General features: G+C 44.9%; 1 protein-coding gene across 2 annotated transcripts in view; it reads left to right on the plus strand.

The window, feature by feature from the left end:
* The first annotated feature begins 2,214 nt into the window (after positions 1–2,214).
* The window catches only part of DNAJC24 (DnaJ heat shock protein family (Hsp40) member C24), a 68,634-nt gene continuing 43,995 nt past the window's right edge, over positions 2,215–26,853 (plus strand). For both annotated transcript variants that reach the window (XM_073658088.1, XM_073658089.1), the window contains exons 1-2: positions 2,215–2,307; positions 6,806–6,944. In XM_073658088.1, coding sequence (XP_073514189.1) covers positions 6,837–6,944 — 108 coding nt within the window. In that variant the 5' untranslated portion in view covers positions 2,215–2,307; positions 6,806–6,836. The remainder of the gene's footprint in view (positions 2,308–6,805; positions 6,945–26,853) is intronic.

Here is a 26,853-nt window from a genome sequence, read left to right on the forward strand (position 1 = left end):
ACACAGAAAGCAGTGCCGCACACAAGTATACCCCCCCGTACACACAGAAAGCAGTTCCGCACACAAGTATACCCCCGATAGACAGAAAGCAGTGCCGCACACAAGTATACCCCCGATAGACAGAAAGCAGTGCCGCACACACAGAAAGCAGTGCCGCACACAAGCATACCCCCCCAGTACACAGAGAAAGCAGTGCCGCACACAAGCATACCCCCCCAGTACACAGAGAAAGCAGTGCCGCACACAAGCATACCCCCCCAGTACACAGAGAAAGCAGTGCCGCACACAAGCATACCCCCCCAGTACACACAGAAAGCAGTGCCGCACACAAGCATACCCCCCCAGTACACACAGAAAGCAGTGCCGCACACAAGCATACCCCCCCAGTACACACAGAAAGCAGTGCCGCACACAAGCATACCCCCCCAGTACACACAGAAAGCAGTGCCGCACACAAGCATACCCCCCCAGTACACACAGAAAGCAGTGCCGCACACAAGCATACCCCCCCAGTACACACAGAAAGCAGTGCCGCACACAAGCATACCCCCCCAGTACACACAGAAAGCAGTGCCGCACACAAGCATACCCCCCCAGTACACACAGAAAGCAGTGCCGCACACAAGCATATCCCCCCAGTACACACAGAAAGCAGTGCCGCACACAAGCATACCCCCCCAGTACACACAGAAAGCAGTGCCGCACACAAGCATACCCCCGTACACACAGAAAGCAGGGCCGCACACAAGCATACCCACGTACACACAGAAAGCAGTGCCGCACACAAGTATACCCCCATACACACAGAAAGCAGTGGCGCACACAAGCATACCCACCAGTACACACAGAAAGCAGTGGCGCACACAAGTATACCCCCCAGTACACACAGAAAGCAGTGGAGCACACAAGTATACCCCCCAGTACACACAGAAAGCAGTGCCGCACACAAGTATACCCCCCAGTACACACAGAAAGCAGTGCCGCACACAAGCATACCCCCCAGTACACACAGGAAGCAGTGCCGCACACAAGCATACCCCCCCCGTACACACAGAAAGCAGTGCCGCACACAAGTTTACCCCCCCGTACACACAGGAAGCAGTGCCGCACACAAGCATACCCCCCAGTACACACAGAAAGCAGTGCCGCACACAAGCATACCCCCCCGTACACACAGAAAGCAGTGCCGCACACAAGCATACCCCCCAGTACACACAGAAAGCAGTGCCGCACACAGGTATACCCCCCCGTACACACAGAAAGCAGTGCCGCACACAAGTATACCCCCCCGTACACACAGGAAGCAGTGCCGCACACAAGCATACCCCCCAGTACACACAGAAAGCAGTGCCGCACACAAGCATACCCCCGATAGACAGAAAGCAGTGCCGCACACCAGTATACCCCCGTAAACCCAGAAAGCAGTGCCGCACACAAGCATACCCCCCCCGTACACACAGAAAGCAGTGCCGCACACACAGAAAGCAGTGCCGCACACACAGAAAGCAGTGCCGCACACAAGTATACCCCCCAGTACACACAGAAAGCAGTGCCGCACACAAGTATACCCCCCTGTACACACAGAAAGCAGTGCCGCACACACAGAAAGCAGTGCCGCAAACAAGCATACCCCCCAGTACACACAGAAAGCAGTGCCGCACACAAGTATACCCCCCAGTACACACAGAAAGCAGTGCCGCACACACAGAAAGCAGTGCCGCAAACAAGCATACCCCCCAGTACACACAGAAAGCAGTGCCGCACACAAGCATACCCCCCAGTACACACAGAAAGCAGTGCCGCACACAAGCATACCCCCCAGTACACACAGAAAGCAGTGCCGCACACAAGCATACCCCCCCAGTACACACAGAAAGCAGTGCCGCACACAAGCATACCCCCCCCGTACACACAGAAAGCAGTGCCGCACACAAGCATACCCCCCCTACACACAGAAAGCAGTGCCGCACACAAGCATACCCCCCCCGTACACACAGAATGCAGTGCCGCACACAAGTATACCCCCCCGTACACACAGAAAGCAGTGCCGCACACAAGTATACCCCCGTACACACAGAAAGCAGTGCCGCACACAAGCATACCCCCCCGTACACACAGGAAGCAGTGCCGCATACCCCCGATAGACAGAGCACGGAGACGGCAGTTCACGCTCACCCCTTACGCGTCACGTGGTCACCTCAGCACAGGTCCTTTAGGCGTAACTATACATCACATGGTCAGTGACGTCACCGCAGGTCCTCCCGCTTGCCAGGATGTGGCCGCATCGCCCGTCTTGCCCTCAGTGAGGTGAGTGATGTCTGGACTGTATATGATGGCGGCGCCGGGGCTGCAGTGTCGGTCGCGCTCAGTTCTGGTGGATCCTTCCCACGGGCTGATCCTGACCGTACATTATCCGTGGCGGAGATGGCAAAACTAGTTCAAAACAAAAATGGAGCTGTTCCCCATGGCAACAAGTCAGGATACAAGTCAGATAATAAAACTCTTAGAGATTGAGCGTGCACACTGCATCGGCTGCCATGGACGATAGCTCCACACTTGATACGCAGCAGGTCTGCGTGTTGTGTCCGTACAGCTGGGATCCTCAGTCTGGAGTGACATGGACGTCCTCAGTCCCAGCAAGAAGAAACATGGGATGAGGCTCTGACCCCTGCGGCCAGTCACAGGCTGCAGCGGTCTTGGTGATTTGGGGCTGCACACCCCTCCGGCTCAGCTTTTCTGTGCTTGTTCTGCGGGGACTCTAGAGGGTGAGAATCCTCCATTTATTATTTTAATCAATCCATGCTTTAAATAAAAGAGTCCCCAGGTGGCCGCTGCTCATGTGCCATCCAGCCATGTGACCAGTGTCGGCCTGGGGCTCCTGGGGGCAGGCCATCTAACGAAACAATGCTAGTCTATGGGGCCGAGCCCATGTCTGAATTCTTTTCCCTTGGACAGAGTCTGCCCAAAGAAAAAAAATCACAGCATGCCTGAGCTTTCTCCAATATTCAGATCGCACTCAGCCATACAAGGCAACGAGTCCATGGAAACCGTCAGACTGCACTCGGATGACATCTGATTGCAGTCCAATTTCCATCGATTTCCTCATCCGAGAGAATGGGGCACACTATGCTCACTCTCTGGTCAGAGTGATTTGCATAATTGTCCTTTTATAGGACACCCTGTGATGGGTGAACAATGCACATGTAGCACCCAGAGAAATACAGCAAAACCGCGCTGTTTTGTTAAATATTTATTAATGGCCAGACTGTTTTACAGATAAACAGAGAAGTGGCCTAAACTTATAAGGACCAAGTGACCTAAAATGACATCACTTGGTCCTGACCTTTTGGGGCGGCTGCAGACAAGCGTATTTTAAATTGTCTTAAGTTTCATTCAGAAAATTCGGACGATTTTTTTTTTCTCATTCAAAACAGATTTTTATCCGTGTGCGACCTGTTTTGATACAACTATATAAATGTACATGGTCAAATACATTTGTTCTAGGTTTATAATAGATATGTTTCTGTAAAAATCAGATGGCACATGGATGTTCTATATGGAATCCAGTTTTATTTACGCATCAGTGAACATCAATGTGTGATTGTCATCCGAGACTCAGAAGAAAGTAGTGCTTCCTGAGATTTCTTTCTCACCGACAGTCGGACCAAGAAAATAATCATTCATCTGAACAGCCCTATTGAATAACATGGGTCAGGTTGCTGTCTGATTAAAAATCGTCTGATTCATACACTCGTCTGCATGAGATCTTAACACCACACTATTGTAAATTACTCTGCAGGGTTAAAGCTCCTGGATTACAGGTCCACTTCCCGGCTGTCAGACCCCTTCTGTTTTCTATTTATCTGGGTTTATAGCTCCTAGTGAGCGCTAGGCAGTGTACAGAATGGTCACTGCTGACGGTTCTGTAAGACCGGCTGATCACATGATGGCCGGATGTCTGCCGGCATAGCAGAGCTGTGGAATCCTGCAGACCCAGATCACCTCTATATTTTCTGTCACCATAGGGGACTGTTTTCTCCTGTAACTGGGCTCTTCTGAATACCTCAGTTACAGTTGGAAAAAATAATCAAAGTAAAAAAAAAAAAATGTTTCCCAGAGATTTTTGATTATCATTATTTGGAAACAAACGCCGTAAAAATATTCCATGTTATTTTTCTTTTTACATATATTCATACAGTACAGACCAAAAGTTTGGATACACCTTCTCATTTAAAGATTTTTCTGTATTTTCATGACTATGTAAATTGTACATTCATACTGAAGGCATCAAAACTATGAATTAACACATGTGGAATTATATACTTAACAAAAAAGTGTGAAACCACTGAAAATATGTCTTATATTCTAGGTTCTTCAAAGTAGCCACCTTTTGTTTTGATGACTGCTTTGCACACTCTTGGCATTCTCTTGATGAGCTTCAAGAGGTAGTCACCGGAAATGGTTTTCACTTCACAGGTGTGCCCTGTCAGGTTTAATAAGTGGGATTTCTTGCCTTATAAATGGGGTTGGGACCATCTGTTGTGTTGTGCAGAAGTCTGGTGGATACACAGCTGATAGTCCTACTGAATAGACTGCTAGAATTTGTATTATGGCAAGAAAAAAGCAGCTAAGTAAAGAAAAACGAATGGCCATCATTATTTTAAGAAATTAAGGTCAGTCAGTCCGAAAAATTGGAAAAACTTTGAAAGTGTGCCCAAGTTCAGTTGCAAAAACCATCAAGCGCTACAAAGAAACTGGCTCACATGAGGACCGCCCCAGGAAAGGAAGACCAAGAGTCACCTCTGCTTCTGAGGATAAGTTTATCCGAGTCACCAGCCTCAGAAATCGCAGGTTAACAGCAGCTCAGATTAGAAACCAGGTCAATGCCACACAGAGTTCTAGCAGCAGACATATCTCTACAACAACTGTTAAGAGGAGACTTTGTGCAGCAGGTAGAAAATCACTGCTAAGGACAGGCAACAAGCAGAAGAGACTTGTTTGGGCTAAAGAACACAAGGAATGGACACTAGACCAGTGGAAATCTGTGCTTTGGTCTGATGAGTCCAAAATTGAGATCTTTGGTTCCAACCACCGTGTCTTTGTGCGACGCAGAAAAGGTGAATGGATGGACTCTACATGCCTGGTTCTCACCGTGAAGCATGGAGGAGGAGGTGTGATGGTGTGGGGGTGCTTTGCTGGTGACACTGTTGGGGATTTATTCAAAATTGAAGGCATACTGAACCAGCATGGCTACCACAGGATCTTGCAGCGGCATGCTATTCCATCCGGTTTGCGTTTAGTTGGACCATCATTTATTTTTCAACAGGAGAATGACCCCAAACACACCTCCAGGCTGTGTAAGGGCTATTTGACCAAGAAGAAGAATGATGGGGTGCTACGCCAGATGACCTGGCCTCCACAGTCACCAGACCTGAACCCAATCGAGATGGTTTGGGGTGAGCTGGACCGCAGAGTGAAGGAAAAAGGGCCAACAAGTGCTAAGCATCTCTGGGAACTCCTTCAAGATTGATGGAAGACCATTTCCAGTGACTACCTCTTGAAGCTCGTCAAGAGAATGCCAAGAGTGTGCAAAGCAGTCATCAAAGCAAAAGGTGGCTACTTTGAAGAACCTAGAATATAAGACATATTTTCAGTTGTTTCACACTTTTTTGTTAAGTATATAATTCCACATGTGATAATTCATAGTTTTGATGCCTTCAGTGTGAATGTACAATTTTCATAGTCATGAAAATACAGAAAAATCTTTAAATGAGGTGTGTCCAAACTTTTGGTCTGCACTGTACATAAGTATGAAAAAAAGAGATCTGACTCTGATTCAAAATATTTGGTAGTGGGTAAATGGCTATGACAGGAATGGTCACAAGTCCACTTTAGGCTGTGTGCCCACTATGTGTTTTTCAAGTGTTTTTGATGCGGAATTTCCACAGCGTAAATGCTTGCAAAATGCTTGCTAATCCGTGCCCCATGATCCCCAATGAAAATCTGCATGTTCTGTGCCCATGCTGCGGAATTTTCCGCAGCGGATTTTCCTTGCGGAAAAATCCGCAGCATGTCCATTATTTGTGCATTTCTGCATGCTGATTTGAGGTCCCAATGCACTTGAAAAACGCAAATCAAATCCGCACGTAAAAACGCTGCAAAAACGCGTTTAAAATCGGCAAGCGTTTTTGACTGCCAAGAACATGCAGAAATGCTGCAGAAATTTTCTGCTTCATTTCTGCATCGTGGGCACATAGCCTTAAGGAAGTTTCAGGGCTGCATCTGTGCAGTGGTACCTGATTTATGCCTGCACCTTATGGGCAGTCTCTGATCAAGTGTTGGTACTTAGAGAGGGGGCTGAAGAAATTACTATGTCTAATTAGTTAACTGGATGTCATACATGGCTACCCCCCCCAATATCTGGCCCCTTCTGTATGGACCAAAGTGCAGAGCCTCTGCTTGTCCGTAGCCCTCTGGTCCATGTAGGATGGTCCGGCGTGTGGGATATGGACAAGGCAATTTCACAGAATGGCCCCGTGTAACACTGCGTCACCCCTACAGTGGCTATGCATCGCCAGCTGAGGATTCATTGGTAAAATGAGTTGATTGATGCAGATTGGCCTCCTGGGACCCCAACAACCACTATGACCGTTCACAGTTTAAAGTTTAGTCTGTGATGTGTTAACTACATTAACAGTCTTCAAGCATGCGAGCACATCATGTGTATCCTGGGGGCTCTCCCTGATACATACACGTTCTCTACTCCTGTAGTAAAAACACTGATATACCAACATCTCTATTACAGGTCGAGAGCAGTATGAGGGGTACGATTAACCATGACCTCAGAAAATATGGCTGAGAAGGATTGGTACGGCATCTTGGGGGCACATCCATCAGACACCCAGGCTGAGCTGAAACAGAAGTATCAGAAGCTGGCGTTATTAGTAAGTATATAGCACACGTATATAGTGCAAGAATACTACAACCATATGACCTACTAATGGAAGACTGATGAAAGGTGGTCACTTCTATAACATGGAAGTGCAGCTACCACAGATTCCTCACCCACCATCCACGCTTTTTCTTTTTATTGGGTGTGAGACAGTGAGGGGGAAATCGTATTTGAGGGCTGGTATGTATCCCCCAGGATGTGCATAGAGGCATATTGAACCCGCAGGAGTGCATTGTAATCAGAGCTACAACTGTGGTTGCAATGCAAAATAAAAGTATGTGTGGGCTTGGTCAAACTATTTGACCAGGTCAAATTTAGTAAAACCTGATATGGGCTTTTATTTTTGGAGAGATCTATAGGATCGGTAGTGGAATGGATCTCTCCCTCCAGTCCGGGTCTTACAAGTGGCCCATGGCCCCAGTTTTCATTTACACCTATAAAGGTTTGGGTGTGTCCGTTTTTGGTTTGCAAGCTTGAGAGCAGGAGCTCTCTGTAGCACAGGTGTGGTCTCTGAACGCAGGCCACAGCCTCGGAAAATAAGGCCACTGACGCACCCTCGGGAGATGCGGTGGTGTTCTCGCCCACGGCAGTGCGTTAAGCCTGTGCTCTTCCTGTGTGCAGCCTTCCTGCCGAAGGCGAGACAGAAGTCCTGGTGGATTTGCTGGTGCTGCCCAAGACAGAGGGTCTATTAAGGATGCTATTAGTTGCTGTTAGTTTTCTGATAACTGGCCTGTTAGTGTGAACAGCCTGCGGCCTCCTCCGTTGCTCGTCGGCCAATTGTGTAATTGTCCAGACAATAGGGGGCAGCAGAGAGCTGTTCGCTCTCTGATCACAGCGGGTGGTTCTGAGTGACTCTCGGCCTGTGATATTTGTGAGAATAAAGTCCCTGACAGACTGGACGATCCAGCTGTGATCCGGAAGATAACATTTTCCTTTTTCTTGTGAGTTGCCAAAATAAAGACTTTTTAAGTTGGTCTAGCCTGGGTCACTGCCTCTTTACCGCATTGTGTGAACACCGCTGCATTACAAGGGCAAAATAGTGTTAGATCTCTGCCCTGGTGCTTGGGGGCATTGGGTAAGAAAGGACCTTCTACCTCATCGTCCTACGTGACGGCATGCTGGAGATCACCCTTCACAACAGTAGAGGATACACAGAGCAGTTAATAAGCCTGCGCTTATTATCTGTACAAGTTCAGCAGACAGCTACGTCTCCGACTTTCCTCATACCCAAGAGCATTCGGCTCAGCTGAGCATTCAGGTGTTTTTAGTGGGGAGAGCGGAAAAAGTCAGTGCCAGACCCTCGGACGAAGGCTTACCACCACTGAAAACAGAAGGATAGGGTGTTGACAGTTCAGTTGTGGAAGCTTTTTTTCCTGACACAAAGTCCGCTGAGGCTCAGCACCTGGTGGTTTCTTGGCTGCTCGGACTGAAGTACGGGGCCGCATTGTTGTCCAAAGTCATATGAGACTTTTTAGTACATTTTGGATGAGTTTCGAATTTGTTTGCATCCTTATGTGACATGTGCACATGAAGGCAGAGATGTCCCCTCTGTCCATGCTGAGAACGTGTGTGGAGGGGTCCGGGGAATAGTGCACATCAGATGCCTTGTCTACAGGAGCCTCATACACAGGCAGTTTCTTCCTAACAATGATATGTGGGGGATCTCCAGTGATGGTGATGAGCGTATCTTTTAGAGATGGCAGCTCTCATTCCTGATCCAGGGAATGTCCCTGCCTGACGCTTCGCTAGACGGCTCAGATCCTTGTTGGAGACTTGGAGAAGGGAAGAAGATACACTGTCCTCTCATCTTCCATTTGACATGTGTGGAGAATTGCTGAAGAATGGCCGGACTCCGGGATGTCTGATGTGCATATGCAAATGAGCGCCTAGGTTTAGTTTCCCACTGGCAATTAGATGAGAACCCAGCCTACGCCTGGTTCCTGTCACATGTCACCCCCAAATGGTGTTTGTTGTCAGGGCTGGCACATGTGTGCTCACCCCGTCTCCTCAGCTGTGCCCGTCAGTGCCTGGATAAAAGGAAGTTACTTGCTTCCCTGAAGGAAGCTGCCATAGTCTGTGGCAACATCAAGTCTTCTTCAGTAGATGACAAGCCCCCGAACATTGCAAGACCAAATACAGAGAGAAGATTAAGGAAACCGATTCTATCAATTCCTGTAAAATGTCAGTCACTTCTCTTCTGCTCTTTGAAGTTTTGTGAATACAAACAATTCTGGGGCATTTTTTTTTTTTTTTTAACTCTTTTAAATCTGATCAGTCACTAGATTAAACTATAGAAACCACAAACATTAGATCGCTTAACGCTTTGCCTGCTAGTGAACAGCTGAAACTAGATGTGGACTCCTAAAATACTGATTCTCATAAAGGATTATACAGCCTTTCGGTCTTTTATTTAGCAGTAAGTACACCAGCCTCATCAAGTCTAAGAGATCTATTTAATATATATGTAGTTTATATTGTGAAAGCTGAAGAAGACTTAACGAGGGAATCTCACACCTAAACGTGCTACCAAGGCCTGCAGTGTCTCCAGACTTGTCTCTTATTGTCATTGGTCAGCAGTTGTTAAGGGAGCTGCCAGCAGTGGATCTTGATTATTTGCTTAAGTACATTCAGCGCCGCAGAACATTCCTCAGACAACCATTAATAATCTAATTGTTAGCAGCCAAGGTGTGTAAGTGCAGGGATTTCTGTGTTTGGTGCTCATGTTCAATGCTAAGTAAATTGAGATGTTTTTAAAACTCTTGTTTCCATTTTTTCATTATTTGCCTATCAGTAACATGTCTATCCATCCTGTGATTTCCACAACTTCCATATTGAGGAGCATGCACGTGTGTACATACTATCTTTAGTCCCACTAGGAGACTTCACAATGTAAGAGCTTAAACAGTAATATAATGCACTGCAAGATGTATTGTAGTAGATCACATCAGCAGCATCACTGAGAGGCATCCTATAGCTAAGCAGTGTACAAAAATGGCACATTTGGTTTGTCATGTCCAGGGCTGTGGAGTCCATTTTGGTGGAGTCGGTATAAAATGTACCAACTCTGAATCCTAAAATATATAATAAATTGGGTACAGTAGTTCAATGCAGTTTGTGGGAAATATTTTTTCATAAGAATTTTGGAAAGTTCTGAAATGTCCTATAAATGTCTGCCCTATTCCTGATCTAAGGGTCTAGACTTTTAGCTGAGATGAATCTGTGCTACAGTAAATTTATCACTTAGACATGAGCCATGTATGAGGGAGTCGGAGTCGTGGAGTTGGAGTCATGGAAATTGAGGAGTCGGAGGTTTGGCTTACTGGTCGTGTCAACACATTGATACCCCACCATTGCACTCCTATCGAGTGACGAATGATGAGTGGGGTAAAGGGGTATAATACAGCCAGCACCAACAGCTGAGCCTCCAGCTTCTGTGTCCATTTTATCACTATAAGGCCACGGCCCCACTATCAGTATTTGGTCAGTATTTTTTCTCAGGAGTGGGAGTCAAAACCAGGAGCGGGTGATAAATGCAGAATTGATGACGTGTTTCTATTATACCTTTTCTCTGATTGTTCCTCACCTGGTTTTGGCTCCCACTCCTGAGAAAAAATACTGACCGAATACTGACCAAATACTGATAGTGGGGCCGTGGCCTAAAGGACTTTTATTGCGTGCCATGATTTGTGTGTCATTGTCACGTGGGCACTGTTCCTGATAGCTCTTAATGCTTCCACAGACAGGAATAGCACTAGCCGCTCTGTACAACACTTCCCAAAGGATGGCCTGGTCTTTACCTGTTAATCCCCATACAGGAATTTGGACTTGCATAGTGGCCCCTGGGTTGGGACCAATAAGTGTGCTGCTGGCCTGTTGAGCAAGAGGGCGGCAAGAAGGGTAGTCATGCAAGGTCAACCAGGAGGACTAAGGGACAGAATCTGGAAGCAAGCGGATGGTCAGAAAACAGACTAAGGCCACGGCTCCACTATCAGTATTTGGTTAGTATTCGGTCAGTATTTTTTCTCAGGAGTGGGAGCCAAAACCAGGTGAGGGACAATCAGGAAAGGTATAATAGAAACAAGTCACCAAGTCTGCATTTATCACCCACTCCTGAGAAAAAATACTGACCAAATACTGATAGTGGGGCCGTGGCCTAATGAAAATATCAGCACCGCTGCAGAGAACAGGGACAGGGATGTGGAGCAGATGAAGCTGATTCCAGTGCAAGTAGCTGCAGCCCCTGGGGCTAGTCAGCAGGGGGTCAACACAATCCAGAGACAGAAGTTAACCCCTAGTCTCCCTGGATGACACCACAAGTCCCAGAGAATAGAGCTAACTGCAGTGTTACAGTCCTGTGCTGCCAGCAGCATTGCCATGGTGTTGCCCTGCGTCCTCATGGGTTGGGAAGGGATAATGTCCGCTCCCTGATACGTATGTTTTAGGTAATAATTGTACTATAACAATTCTGAGCATTTTTTCTTATAACTAGTTATATAGCTTTCATTCATTCTGCCTTCCCTTTTTTTTTACCCTCCTTATAAATGTATGAATAGATTGACACTGGGGTGTTACCAATTGGGTGTGGGTCCCTGCTCCGTCCGACTCTGCAGTCATTGCTTACGGTGAATGGCTCCGCCCATTTGACAAGTCTGGTAAAGCCATTCTGCTATTGATTCCACACTTTGCAGTATAAATCCAGCACAACATCTTAAGTGTAACCCATGCAGGTGCTGACACAAATTCACCATTGATTCGCTGCAGACAAAACCATTTTTTTTAATCTTTTATGGATATTCCAATCATATACCTTAATGTCAGCTGTATAGGACCTGTCATGCATAAATGTATAGGGTGGAAATAATCTTTTAAAAGGCTATCAAAGTGGGCATAATATTGTCATGGAGCAGGGTCTACTGCCATTGTTTTCAGACATCACTTACCTCCAGTGCCTATATAGGGATAACTGGTAATCTAAGGATGGCCGTGCACATAAGATGAATGTTAGCTGAACCCAGGGATTTCACTGGTCTGCCCAACCATCTAATGTGCATGGGGATTTCCCAACATGTCAGGAGAAAGGAAGGTTGTGCATGTCGAAGTTTAACATGCTTGGTCCTTTTAATATCATGGGAGCTAAGCTGCCTCCTGTCACCAGTTCACTCTCTCCCCATTGAGAGCACGTGCGTGCTTCGCTAAGCCCAGCCTGCATGTGATGGGGGGTTGGGCAGGGAAGTAGTTGGCTGAGCGTAGGTCTGTTCACCCCCCCCCCGAAAAACAGAACAAAAAGTGATTCAAAAAGTTTTTTTTTTTTTACCGCAACATAGTGCTAATAAAAACTACAGCTCGCCCCTCAAAAATCAAGCTCCCTCACAGCACCATCACCCGAAAAAGAGATGATTATTAATTTTTCTTTGTTTTATCTTTTTTCCGTTGTTTTCCTCCAGTAAATTGATATTATGCCTGATCTATTTGCTCACACAGCGACATTCTCTACCTATATAGAAATTCATCTTAAAATAGACTTCAGGAACAACATGGAGCGTCACTATTTAGTCTAAGACGTGCCCTGGTGGAGGTAAATTAGGAGTAAATAGGCACATGGGTAGCGGTGGCAGCCAGCCAAGTCTCTATGGAAATGAGGAGCCCGGCTTGTTAGAAAGTGGATATGAATTTACATTATTCCAAGTGATGAATGCTCAAACAATTGTTGCAGAGACAATAACTCTATGAAACTAATTCAAAGCCATTGTCCGACCCCATCACTATGAATTTTTCTTCACCCATTTTAGATTTGCTTGAATTTTTGGGTCAGTGCAGATCGGTTTTGGAACGCGCCTGCAGCTGTTGTGTGTATGGAAATTACTGTTTACAGACACCAGACCTGGAAAATAGGGGGAAAAAGTGCTTTTGTGTGTGTGATTTTTTTTTTTTCTCTATCATTTTTTCCTTTCTTTGCTTTTATATTAATATTCTTATTTTCCAAATGCATAAGAATAATTGCACTGAAAAAAATGCAGATGTTGCGGTCTGGTTTACCATATAGTATGCAGAGTGACAGACTAAGCAGAACGGGTTGCAGCTTTATACATATTTCTATTCCATAAATACAAATATTCTAAGCTTTTCTCAGCTAATCGAATCTAAACCTACTCAAACTAATGCAGACATGCAATCCTGGGCTTATATTGCTGCAACGCTTTCTGCACAGCTCCATATTCTAAGTTTTTCAAGTTAACGTTTGCATGAGAGAATCCTGATCTTAATGTATTAGTTATTTTCTAATTTCATTTTATACTTAATGATTTTCTTTTTAAGTGATGACTAATATAACCATGGTCTTTGGGGTTGTTTGCCCCTTTGGGCTTATCAGGGAGGCAGGGAGGTGTCCACTCCATAGTCTGATGCTATAAGCAATGACGGATCCAATCATTTGATCATCAGATTCATAGTTCCCATGAATGTTTTGGGCCTGTCCGAACCACCAAGAGGGCTTTTTAATTGAGGCAACTTGTAGCATCCTTTAAAAGTGTACCTGTCATTTTACTTAAATCAATAATAAAAGCATGTTTTTTATACCTCCATCCCACACAACAAAAGGGCACTACCATACTTTTGATGCATACCAGTCTAATATGTTCAGAGCACATCTCTGTTCTCATGGCTTTAAATTGTGATCCACATTTTTTAGTGGCTAGTTCCTCTTCATCAGCTTTCTGCCAGCACTTTGTGTGCTGGAACTTAATTTCCCTTTCTTCCCATTGCTTTAGCTATTGGTTTGCCTGCCCCCATCTGACTGTTATGCCTGGCAGACATGAGAGCAGGGGCAGAGAGACAAAAACCTAGCCCCACCCTCTAGTAATGGTGGACCTGGTATGTGCATTCCTGGTATGGATGGATAGGCCCGGTGTGTGCATTCCTGGTATGGATGGATAGGCCCGGTGTGTCCATTCCTCGTATGGATGGATAGGCCCGCTGTGTCCATTCCTCGTATGGATGGATAGGCCCGCTGTGTCCATTCATCGTATGGATGGATAGGCCCGCTGTGTCCATTCCTCGTATGGATGGATAGGCCCGCTGTGTCCTTTCCTCGTATGGATGGATAGGCCTGCTGTGTCCATTCCTCTTATGGATGGATAGGCCCGCTGTGTCCATTCCTCTTATGAATGGATAGGCCCGCTGTGTCCATTCCTCGTATGGATGGATAGGCCCGCTGTGTCCATTCCTCGTATGGATGGATAGGCCCGCTGTGTCCATTCCTCTTATGGATGGATAGGCCCGCTGTGTCCATTCCTCTTATGGATGGATAGGCCCGCTGTGTCCATTCCTCTTATGGATGGATAGGCCCGCTGTGTCCATTCCTCGTATGGATGGATAGGCCCGCTGTGTCCATTCCTCGTATGGATGGATAGGCACGCTGTGTCCATTCCTCATATGGATGGTCTTCTAAGTGAATGGCTGGCATGTAGTGCCACATTGCTGCTGCAGGGGAAATGTACAGTACAGACCAAAAGTTTAGACACACCTTCTCATTTAAAGATTTTTCTGTATTTTCATGACCATGAAAATTGTACATTCACACTGAAGGCATCAAAACTATGAATTAACACATGTGGAATTATATACTTAACAAAAAAGTGTGAAACAACTGAAAATATGTCTTATATTCTAGGTTCTTCAAAGTAGCCACCTTTTGCTTTGATGACTACTTTGCACACTCTTGGCATTCTCTTGATGAGCTTCAAGAGGTAGTCACCGGAAATGGTCTTCCAACAATCTTGAAGGAGTTCCCAGAGATGCTTAGCACTTGTTGGCCCTTTTGCCTTCACTCTGCTGTTCAGCTCACCCCAAACCATCTCGATTGGGTTCAGGTCTGGTGACTATGGAGGCCAGGTCATCTGGCGTAGCACCCCATCACTCTCCTTGGTCAAATAGCCCTTACACAGCCTGGAGGTGTGTTTGGGGTCATTGTCCTGTCGAAAAATAAATGATGGTCCAACTAAACGCAAACCGGATGGAATAGCATGCCGCTGCAAGATGCTGTGGTAGCCATGCTGGTTCAGTATACCTTCAATTTTGAATAAATCCCCAACAGTGTCACCAGTAAAGCACCTCCACACCATCACACCTCCTCCTCCATGCTTCACGGTGGGAACCAGGCATGTAGAGTCCATCCATTCACCTTTTCTGCATCACACAAAGACACGGTGGTTGGAACCAAAGATCTGAAATTTGGACTCATCAGACCAAAGCACAGATTTCCACTGGTCTAATGTCCATTCCTTGTGTTCTTTAGCCCAAACAAGTCTCTTCTGCTTGTTGCCTGTCCTTAGCAGTGGTTTCCTAGCAGCTATTTTACCATGAAGGCCTGCTGCACAAAGTCTCCTCTTAACAGTTGTTGAAGAGATGTGTCTGCTGCTAGAACTCTGTGGCATTGACCTGGTCTCTAATCTGAGCTGCTGTTAACCTGCGATTTCTGAGGCTGGTGACTCGGATAAACTTATCCTCAGAAGCAGAGGTGACTCTTGGTCTTCCTTTCCTGGGGCGGTCCTCATGTGAGCTAGTTTCTTTGTAGCGCTTGATGGTTTTTGCAACTGCACTTGGGGACACTTTCAAAGTTTTCCCAATTTTTCGGACTGACTGACCTTCATTTCTTAAAGTAATGATGGCCACTCGTTTTTCTTTACTTAGCTGCTTTTTTCTTGCCATAATACAAATTCTAACAGTCTATTCAGTAGGACTATCAGCTGTGTATCCACCTGACTTCTGCACAACACAACTGATGGTCCCAACCCCATTTATAAGGCAAGAAATCCCACTTATTAAACCTGACAGGGCACACCTGTGAAGTGAAAACCATTTCCGGTGACTACCTCTTGAAGCTCATCAAGAGAATGCCAAGGGTGTGCAAAGCAGTCATCAAAGCAAAAGGTAGCTACTTTGAAGAACCTAGAATATAAGACATATTTTCAGTTGTTTCACACTTTTTTGTTAAGTATATAATTCCACATGTGTTAATTCATAGTTTTGATGCCTTCAGTGTGAATGTACAATTTTCATAGTCATGAAAATACAGAAAAATCTTTAAATGAGAAGGTGTGTCCAAACTTTTGGTCTGTACTATATATATATTACTTCCATCACATTTATAGCAGATCACAGGGATTATAGAGGATGAGCCCGCAGTGATCCACTCGTTGGTCATCCAGCTTCCATACAAAAAAGAGTTGCCATAATGGTGCAAAACCTGTTAATGGCTTTGTCTGGAGACTGTTAAATTAAGGGCTAAAAATAGTCACTGAGGGTCTCTGCCATCTCCTATGAAACAGTGGTGGCATGTCTACTGTCAGGCGTGCTTGGATCTGCCTCCATAGCTTCCCTGCATGGTACGATCCTGAGAGATGGATGTAGAAAATAACAAAACTTTTCTTTCTTTTCTGCACTTGATTCCAGATGTAATTCTACATTTAAAAGACAAACCGAAAATAATTTCCCAAAGAAGGCTAAATGTTTTCTGCATAACTCAAGCCTCCTTGTCAGGAGATGTGCTGTTCCCGCAGACGTGTGGCCGCTCTCCTGGCCTGCATTAGGTGGCAGTAGTGTGTTGTACAGTATCTTCCATCCTCTGTAATATCATCCTACACCACCTACTCCAGCACAGGAAAGTTTCCAAAGTCCAGCAACTGAAATAACAAAAAACCTCAGTGATTTGCTTTAGAAATATTTATCATTTTACATTTTTTTTATTTCTGCCATTATATGTAGCGGCTAATGAAGCATAGTGTTATCCAGACTGTGGTAGTGGCGGGCTGATTTACGTTGACTTTCCACCGGCCCGAGGCTCAAATGCTACATTCCCTCTTGTAAATGGAGACTCCACCACAGAGGTTTTCCAGGAGGTGACAGTGTACTGCTAATTGCAAATGTCGCTCACTGGGTTAATTTCCTTTACAATTACACAAATGATAATTAGAAAGCTGCAACTATTCTAGTTTCTGCGAAAGGGAATGCAATACAGTAATTTCTGTATTAATTGTATTTTGTCTTGCAGGTTGGCGCCAGACATCTTTCAGCTGACAGTGTATTCTGTAAATTGGGTGGGGGGCTGATGGGGGTGGGAATAGGTGGCAGAATGGCATACACTTACTGTAGGATGTGAAAATGGGTTAGCAGAGGCAAGTAAAGGGGACTTTAAGGAATAATCTAGTTTTCTTCTAACATGTTTCAGAGCTGGAGATGCTTAAAGTGGTGCTGTGAACGTCCGACGTCCTATAATGATACCACTGAGCCCCACTTATGTCAGTTTCTCCCCTGCTGTAAAGCTGCAGTATTCGCCCAACAAACAAGCAAAGCGCTCATTCCTCAGGTGATTGGATCGTTCATGCCGGCATTAAAATCGACAGCTCATTGTCCTGTGTAAGCAGATGTGCCGGCAATATCAGGATATGCCCACAAAATGAGCGTATTAACAGTCATCCTCTCCGCATAGATATCTGCTCAACTTATCTAAATAAGCCATTAAATTACCGCCATGATTGATGGCTGCAGTCGGTTCTCCTAAACTGGCCCTTAAATGACTTTTTGATTGAACAGGCAGGTTTGGGCCGACAGCTATTCCTTCCAATGCCCTCTTTCTCCCCCATGGATATTTATGCCTATCTCTCTTTATTGTGCTTATGTCCACAGTAGGTTAAGGGCAATAAAGGCATATTTCCTTTGAGAACAAAGGGTTGGGCATGTTAAAGAGAATCTGTCAGCAGGCTTTTATGTAATCTGAGAGCTGCATAAACCCTGATTCCAGCGATGTATCACATACTGGACTGCTTGGTGCAGTTTTGATAGAATCCCTGTTTTACCTGTTGCAGATGTAGCAGCACTCAGAATGCTGAGCTGTGTATAACCCCGTCCACACTCTGATTGGCAGCTTTCTGTGTACAGTGTCCGCAACTTCCAGTCAGTGATGGGGACGGGGTTACACAGATTAGCCTGACTGCTGTACACGTGAGATGTAGTCCTGTAGTGATAATCTCATGCTGATAAAACACTGATTGTACTGAAACTACAACACACAGTGACACATCACTGTAATCAGGCTCTCTTGCTCTATATGCTGCTTGAGAATAAATAGCAAAAATCTGATGACAGTTTCTTTTTAAAATCTAACGTGCTTGATTTCTTTTTTTTCCCTCCAACATCTGCCATCAGCGAGAATCAGGACACTACCATACACATTAGTTGACCACGCCTGCACAAATTGGAGGATTGAGCTCTGATTGTCTATTGTGTATGACCATCACTGGTAGTAAAGCCCTTTAATGTAATGTGCAGCCTTTAGATGAACTCAAGGGCCACTTTACCACTACAATCTGGTAGGCTGACCAGCTTTTCTGATCATCGGTGGTTATAAAGTGCTCCCTTTATTCAGTGAGGAAATCCCTAAGTTTCTGTAGCTTCCGGAGAGCCGTTGATGCTTATCAGGGGTGCGCCAGTTGATAATGTTACATAACCATCACTATTAAACAGAATTTTAGTAACTCTACTGTGTAATAGCAAACTTTGTATCTTCAATACACATACAGAGTGTGTATGTACAGTACAGACAAAGTTTGGACACACCTTCTCATTTAAAGACTTTTCTGTATTTTCATGACTATGAAAATTGTACATTCACACTGAAGGCATCAAAACTATGAATTAACACATGTGGAATTATATACTTAACAAAAAAGTGTGAAACAACTGAAAATATGTCTTATATTCTAGGTTCTTCAAAGTAGCCACCTTTTGCTTTGATGACTGCTTTGCACACTCTTGGCATTCTCTTGATGAGCTTCAAGAGGTAGTCACCGGAAATGGTTTTCACTTCACAGGTGTGCCCTGTCAGGTTTAATAAGTGGGATTTCTTGCCTTATAAATGGGGTTGGGACCATCAGATGTGTTGTGCAGAAGTCTGGTGGATACACAGCTGATAGTCCTACTGAATAGACTGTTAGCTGCTTTTTTCTTGCCATAATACAAATTCTAAGTAAAGAAAAACGAGTGGCCATCATTACTTTAAGAAATTAAGGTCAGTCAGTGCGAAAAATTGGGCAAACTTTGAATGTGTCCCCAAGTGCAGTTGCAAAAACCATCAAGCGCTACAAAGAAACTGGCTCACATGAGGACCGCCCCAGGAAAGGAAGACCAAGAGTCACCTCTGCTTCTGAGGATAAGTTTATCCGAGTCACCAGCCTCAGAAATCGCAGGTTAACAGCAGCTCAGATTAGAGACCAGGTCAATGCCACACAGAGTTCTAGCAGCAGACACATCTCTTCAACAACTAAGAGGAGACTTTGTGTAGCAGGCCTTCATGGTAAAATAGCTGCTAGGAAACCACTGCTAAGGACAGGCAACAAGCAGAAGAGACTTGTTTGGGCTAAAGAACACAATGAATGGACATTAGACCGGTGGAAATCTGTGCTTTGGTCTGATGAGTCCAAATTTGAGATCTTTGGTTCCAACCACCGTGTCTTTGTGCGACGCAGAAAAGGTGAATGGATGGACTCTACATGCCTGGTTCCCACCGTGAAGCATGGAGGAGGAGGTGTGATGGTGTGGGGGTGCTTTGCTGGTGACACTGTTGGGGATTTATTCAAAATTGAAGACATACTGAACCAGCATGGCTACCACAGCATCTTGCAGCGGCATGCTATTCCATCCGGTTTGCGTTTAGTTGGACCATCATTTATTTTTCAACAGGACAATGACCCCAAACACACCTCCTGGCTGTGTAAGGGCTATTTGACCAAGAACGAGAGTGATGGGGTGCTACGCAAGATGACCTGGCCTCCACAGTCACCAGACCTGAACCCAATCGAGATGGTTTTGGGTGAGCTGGACCGCAGAGTGAAGGCAAAAGGGCCAACAAGTGCTAAGCATCTCTGGGAACTCCTTCAAGATTGTTGGAAGACCATTTCCGGTGACTACCTCTTGAAGCTCATCAAGAGAATGCCAAATGTGTGCAAAGCAGTCATCAAAGCAAAAGGTGGCTACTTTGAAGAACCTAGAATATAAGACATATTTTCAGTTGTTTCACACTTTTTTGTTAAGTATATAATTCCACATGTGTTAATTCATAGTTTTGATGCCTTCAGTGTGAATGTACAATTTTCATAGTCATGAAAATACAGAAAAATCTTTAAATGAGAAGATGTGTCCAAACTTTTGGTCTGTACTGTATGTATGTGTGTGTGTGTGTATATGTGTGTGTGTCTCATATATACACATATATATTATACACACACACACACACACACAATGTGTACTGAAGATACAAAGTTTGCTACTATGCAGTGGAATATAGTCATGGGTTCAAATCCCACCAAGGACAACATCTGCAAGGAGTTTGTATGTTCTCCCCGTGTTTGTGTGGGTTTCCTCCAAGTTCTCCGGTTTCCTCCCACACTCTAAAGAAATACTGATAGGAAATCTAGAACTTTTTCTGCCTTTTAATGTTGCCTATAATGTGTACAATTCAGCTGAAAACTAAAATGAAATATTTTAAGATAGTTCTTTATTTTTTTTATTTTTCTAACATAATGATGTAATGTAAATATACACACCCTTAAACTAATACTTTTTTGAAGTACTCTTTGGATTTATGACCGCATTCAGACTTTTTGGGTAGTAGTCTTTCAGCATGGCACATCTAGAATTGTCAATCTTTTCCTGCTCTTCCCTGTAGTAACTCCAAATGTGTCAGACTATGAGAGCATGTCCTATGTACAGCTCTATCTTCAGGTCCCTTACAGATTTACAATTGGATTCAGGTCTGTGCTCTGGCTGGGCCATTCAAAACTTTGATCATCTTCTGGCGAAGCCATTCTTTTGTCTATTTGGAGGTACAGTGGTGTAAAAAAGTGTTTGCCCCTACCTGATTTTTTTATTCTTTTGCATGTTTGTCACACTTAAATGTTTCAGATCACAAAGTGACAACTGGCAATGAGTCTTTTACAATGCTCTGGAGGAATTTTGGCCTGCTCATCTTTGCAAAATTGTCATAATTCAGCCACATTGGAGGGTTTTCAAGCATAAACCGCCTTTTTAAGGTTATGCCACGGAATAGCAATCGGATTAAGGTCAGGACTTTGACTAGGCTGCTCCAAAGTCTTAATTTAGTTTTTCTTAATCCATTCAGAAGTGGACTTGCTGGTGTGTTTTGAATCATTGTCCTGCTGCATAACCCAATTGCTCTTCAGCATGAGGTCACGAACAGATAGTTGGACATTCTCCTTCAGGATTTTTTGGTAGACAGCAGAATTTATGATTCCATTTACCACAGCAAGTCTTCCAGGTCCTGAAGCAGCAAAACAGCCCCAGACCATCACACTACCACCACCATATTTTACTGTTGTTATGATGTTCCTTTTCTGAAATGCTGTGTTACCATCTACGCCAGATGTAATGGGAGATACACCTTCTAAAAAGTTCAAGTTTGTCTCGTCAGGCCACAGAGTATTCTCCCAAAAGTCTTGTCAATCATTAAGATGTTTTCTGACAAAACTGAGACAGTCCTTTATGTACTTTTTGCTCGGAAGCGGTTTTTGTCTTGAAACTCTGCCAGGCATGCCATTTTTGCCCAGTCTCTTTCTTATGGTAGAGTCATGAACACTGACCTTAACTGAGGCAAGTGAGGCCTGCAGTTCTTTGGATGTTGTTGTGAGGTGTTTTGTGACATCTTGGATGAGTCGTCACTGCGCTGTTGGGGTAATTTTGGTTGACCAGCCACTCTTGGGAAGGTTCACAACTGTTTCAAGTTGTCACCATTTGTGGATAATGGCTTTCACTGTGGTTCACTGTGGTTTCTTTGGATCACAGCATGATGTCTAGCTTTTGAGGATCTTTTGGCCTACTTCACTTTGTCAGGCAGGTCTTATTTATGTGATTTCTTGATTGAGAACAGGTTTGGCAGTAATCAGGCTTGTGTGGGGCTGTATGGGGGGGACACATCATCTACTTAGGGACGTGTCGTCCACACGAAGCAAGAAGGAGGATGGCATCAGAAGAAGGGAGGCGCCGGACCAGGATGAGCGACAACCCTCGGACTGGACCACCCCCTAGGTGAGTATAATAAAAGCTCTTCTTCTTCTCTTGCAGGTCAGATCGGGGGCATATAATGCAGCATTATAAAATACTGTACATGAGGACTAAAAGGCGCAGGCCATATCACATATCGGCCAAACCTGGTGACAGGTTCACTTTAAGTGTGACGAACATGCAAAAGAATAAGAAATCAGTAAGGGGGCAAACACTTTTTCACACCACTGTATGCTTAGGGTCGTTGTCGTGCTGAAAGGTGAAACTCCTCTTCATCTTCAGCTTTTTATCAGAGGCCTGAAGGTTTTTGATGAAAAATTGACTTATATTTGGAATTATTCACAATTCCCTTCACCTTGACTAAACCCCAGTTGCACTTGTGAAAAAACACAAACCCAAGGTATAATGCTGCCTCCACCATGCTTCACTGTGAGTATAGTGTACTTTTGGTGATGCACAGGGCTGGCTTTGTGCCAAAAATCAGACTATAACGTTTTCTCACACGCTTTTGGCTGACTTGATGTAGGTTTTGTTAAAATATAGTTGGGCTCGGATGTTTTGCCAAATTTAAGCCACTTCTTCTTGACCGTCTTCACAGTATTCCATGGTTTTGGAAAAAAAATGTTTCCCTCCTGACTGATAACTTTCAATAATGAAATCATATTCTAGTTTTGTTCTTTTTGTTTCTCTCATCAAAATGATTTCAGTTTGTTTCTCAGTGGATTTGTGCTATATATTAGGAGGGGACTCCTGCTTGGGCACACCACGGCGCAGTGCCCGTAGTGCAGCTCCTCCATGCTGGTTGTTGTCTGCTATAATAGATAATTTGAAGGCATACCACAGTGCACAGAACGGGTGCAGACCACATGCTTCCAAAATTGTGCACTTCCATACATTGTATCTGTTGTTTTTCCTCTGGTTGGCAACTGTCAGTCTAAATGTGCTTTCTTTACCTATGACATGGCTCCTTTGTCCTGTCTGAACCATATTATTATATCTCTTTTACATTTCTTACGTAAAAAGGAAAATTAATTATTTTGTTGCACATATTATTAAAAGGACAAAAAGAATAATTCCGGTTGGTGATGGAGACTCTGGTGTGGTCTCACGTAAACCACTGTTCTTGTGTTAAATGGGTTGCATGAGTAAATTACATACATTTCCATCATTGTGACTGTTACTGTATGTAACGCATTGGAATATTCCTATATTGCAGTTATTGTAATTATAATTACATAGCAACAACATATTACTTAAGAACCAGAAGGGTTATTCCGAAGCACATATATATACTACAATTAGCCACACACATAATATAATCCACACATTAAAGGCAACTTGATATATGATGGGATATTGAAGAAGACTGAAAGTGATAATTTGCATTATAAGGGCAGTGAATCTGTGGTTAATAATAGGTTCGCCCCTTGTACAATGAAGAGAATATTGCTCACTTTTTGTAGTATTTTTAAAATTTTTTACTGTCTTATTACAGGTATTCCAGATTTTCATGTCAACTAGAAAAATATTATTATTGTAATGCATTCACAAGCCTAGATCACCCAATCAGGACCATTCTCGCACATGGAAAGGGCGATCTAGATGAGATACCTGTCCATTTTATAAAGTCAATATGCCCTAATAGGTAGGAAAACACAGGGGGTGGATTAAGAGTAGCAAGGGCCCCGGGCAATTTAGAAGGTGTGGGCCCCCCCCCCCCACACACACACACCTGATGTATCACGTGACATGTCACATGATCCCCTGTGATAGATCATGTGATAGTTCATGTGAAATTAATTTTGCACAATATTAATATATTATAATCATTTTTTTACATTAACTGTATGACTTAATATTGAGCACAATTAAGTATGCTGACATCCCCTATTTACAGTATGAGACCTTACACACAATGAGCTGCCACATAATCCTCCTATACACAGCAGGAGGCCGCACGTAGCCATCTATACAAAGCGGAAGGCCGCACGGAGCCATCTATACACAGCAGGAGGCCGCACGTAGCCATCTATACACAGCGGGAGGCCGTACGGAGCCATCTATACACAGCGGGAGGCCGAACGGCGCCATCTATACACAGCGGGAGGAGGCCGCACGGCCTGCAGACACACACACTGTGACACGCACGCACTCGCGCATGCACACACACACACGTCACTCACCATCCACCAGCTCGGCTCCTGACGTCGTCCAGCTCCTCTCCGGTGCAGCAGTGCAGGGCGCACACTGTGTGACATCACACTAGTTGACACGGCCGCACACAGGGCCATGTCTCCTAGCTGTGACGCGGCCGGGCCAGCACAAGCACACAGGCAATAGGTGCAGTGCTAGCCCAGCCGAAGAAGCAGCGGCCCTGCGCCGCTGCTGGGGGAGCGGTCCAGGGGGCCCCCCCGCCTCTGCCGGTGTCTGCCGCATTGGGGCCGTCGCGCCGCACATATTATAATGAGGGCAATCTGGCCGAGGAGCCCCTGGCCCCGGCGGTAGCCCAGATTGCCCTCATTTTAATCCGCCTATGGGAAAACACATATATAAAGTGAAACTATTATCCGAAAATGACTTATTGTTTAAATCTGATTTTTATGTTTTGTGTTTTTTAAATACACTGATGAGCAAAAGGGTAACAATGTTTTGAACTTTTGACTTTGTCATAAATTTGACTTGCAACTATTTTGCATATGATTAGTTATGCAGATTATTGTTATGTCACTGCATTGTTACTGTTTTGCTGTTAAAAATCTAAATTTAAATTTTTATTATTTTGTTAGTATTTTGTAAATCAACCTTTGGCCTTCAACACTGCCTGAATCCTTCTGGGCATGTCCTCTATCAGATTCAAACATGTCTCCACCGAAATCTGATCCCAGGTCTCTTCTACATGTTCCCAACATTGGTGCAAACTGGTTGACTCACTTGGGTATGTATACAGCTTTTTCTTCAACTCTACCTACAAGTGTACGATTTGGTTGAGGTCTGGGGACTGTGGGGGCCAATCCAGCACCTCTATTTCATTGTCATTGAACCATTACACCAATCTCAACGTATGGCTTGGGTCGTTGTCATGCTGGAACACTGTCGTCCTTTTCATACCCATATAACTCGAATGTACGAAGTAACTCATCTTGTAGGATAATCACATCTAGCTCAGCACTGAGACCACCATTGGTTCTGGTCAAGTACCCAATGCCTTTGGCTGTGAAACAACCACATATCACCAAGTTTCCTCCACCGTACTTGACAGTTCCTTCAATTTTTTCAATCCGTTAGCCCCTTTTTCTCCAATAACCCCCCCCCACAACAGCACCAAAGGAGGATGTCACCCCACCCGAATAGGGACAGGAAACACAAAGAGGTCAAATAGCTCCTCCCACCAGTGTTTTTTCCTGTCCCTATTGGGATGAAGAGGTCATCCAGGGTGCTCTGTGCCGGCGGCAGACACCTAACCATACCTTTTAAGCTGGGCAGCTGGGATCGAGCCGTCTTCCTCTCCTCCCTGTAAGCTTCTCCCATCTTCTCCTTGACTCGGGACCCCCCCTCCCCACCGAGTCCGCACCTGCGGGTAAGGTCCGGTGGGTGCCGTGCTGGAGGCCTCCTCAAGCTCTCCAGCCCAGCTCCTCCCCCCTCTCAGGCAGCCTCCGGAGCGGCTCAGACTGTCTTCATTACGGAGGAGACGCGTGCCGGATCCCAGAAGTGATGCGGACCACTGAATTAAGTGACTTCCGGTCTGCGTTCCACCTTTGAACGCAAGAGCCTTGGAATGGCCGGAAATTGATGTGGGACGCCAGAACAGGGTCCCTGAAGTTACTGCCGGTCTGTATACGGCGCACACACACACATTAAGGTTAAAAAAAAAAAAAAACTGCAGGTGATTGCTTGCAGGTGTTCCTCCTTCACACTTGGACCAAGGGGGAGGAGTTTCCTCCTGCCCCCCCCCCCCCAGAGGAAGAAGGGAGAGCGCTGAGTCCAGTTGCCTATATAAGAACCCTGGACAGAAGACATCTTAAGGTAGGACCTAATCCTTTTTGTATGCTATACACTGGTTGGTCGAGAATCTATCTTCTCCATGTCTGCAGAGCCCCATGCGATTCCAGTCCCAGTAAGTTACTGGCACTGTGGGTCCTTTTCCTAGGTGCGGGTTAAAATTCATACGATTAATTACCCTTCTCCCTCTTTTTTAGGGGGACAAGGATCCTGCACCAGGAAATAAGTCTAGCCCGAAGTGTGCTATATGTGCAAAGAAGCTATCTTCTTCAAACAAAAAAATATCTATGTCCAAAATGTACGGAGAAAATTATTAGGGAAGAGCAGCCGTCTCTCATAGACGAAATCAAGGGGATAGTCCGTCAAGAGGTTCAATCCTCATTGGCCTCCTTCTCCCGATCCACTTCTGATTCCCCTCCAAAGGCTAAGAAGAGGAAGGTTTCCCTGGAAGAAAGAAGAGACTCGGACTCTCAGAATGAGATATCCTTTCAGAAGACCTCATAGAGGAAGGTGAACTTAGCCCAGCAGAGGAAGGTCTGGAAAATAAGAAATATTATTTCTCAGCAGAATTTAAGGAAGACCTCCTCACAGCGGTAAGAAGAACGATGGAGGTGGAAGAAGAGAGGCCCACTAGAACGGTCCAAGAAGAGATGTTTGGTGGTCTCCATACAAAGAAAAATATGGTGTTTCCAATACATAAAAACATTCAGGACTTAATCCTGGACGAATGTGAAAATCCGGAAAGATGGCTGAATATACCAAGAGAATTAAAAGATAGGTTTCCTTTAGATGAAGAAACCTCAAAATGTTGGACCGAGACACCTAAGGTC

Source organism: Phyllobates terribilis, unplaced genomic scaffold (assembly GCF_046119375.1).
Source record: "Phyllobates terribilis strain yellow unplaced genomic scaffold, ASM4611937v1 Scaffold_13__5_contigs__length_258822181, whole genome shotgun sequence".
NCBI classification, from domain to species: domain Eukaryota; kingdom Metazoa; phylum Chordata; class Amphibia; order Anura; family Dendrobatidae; genus Phyllobates; species Phyllobates terribilis.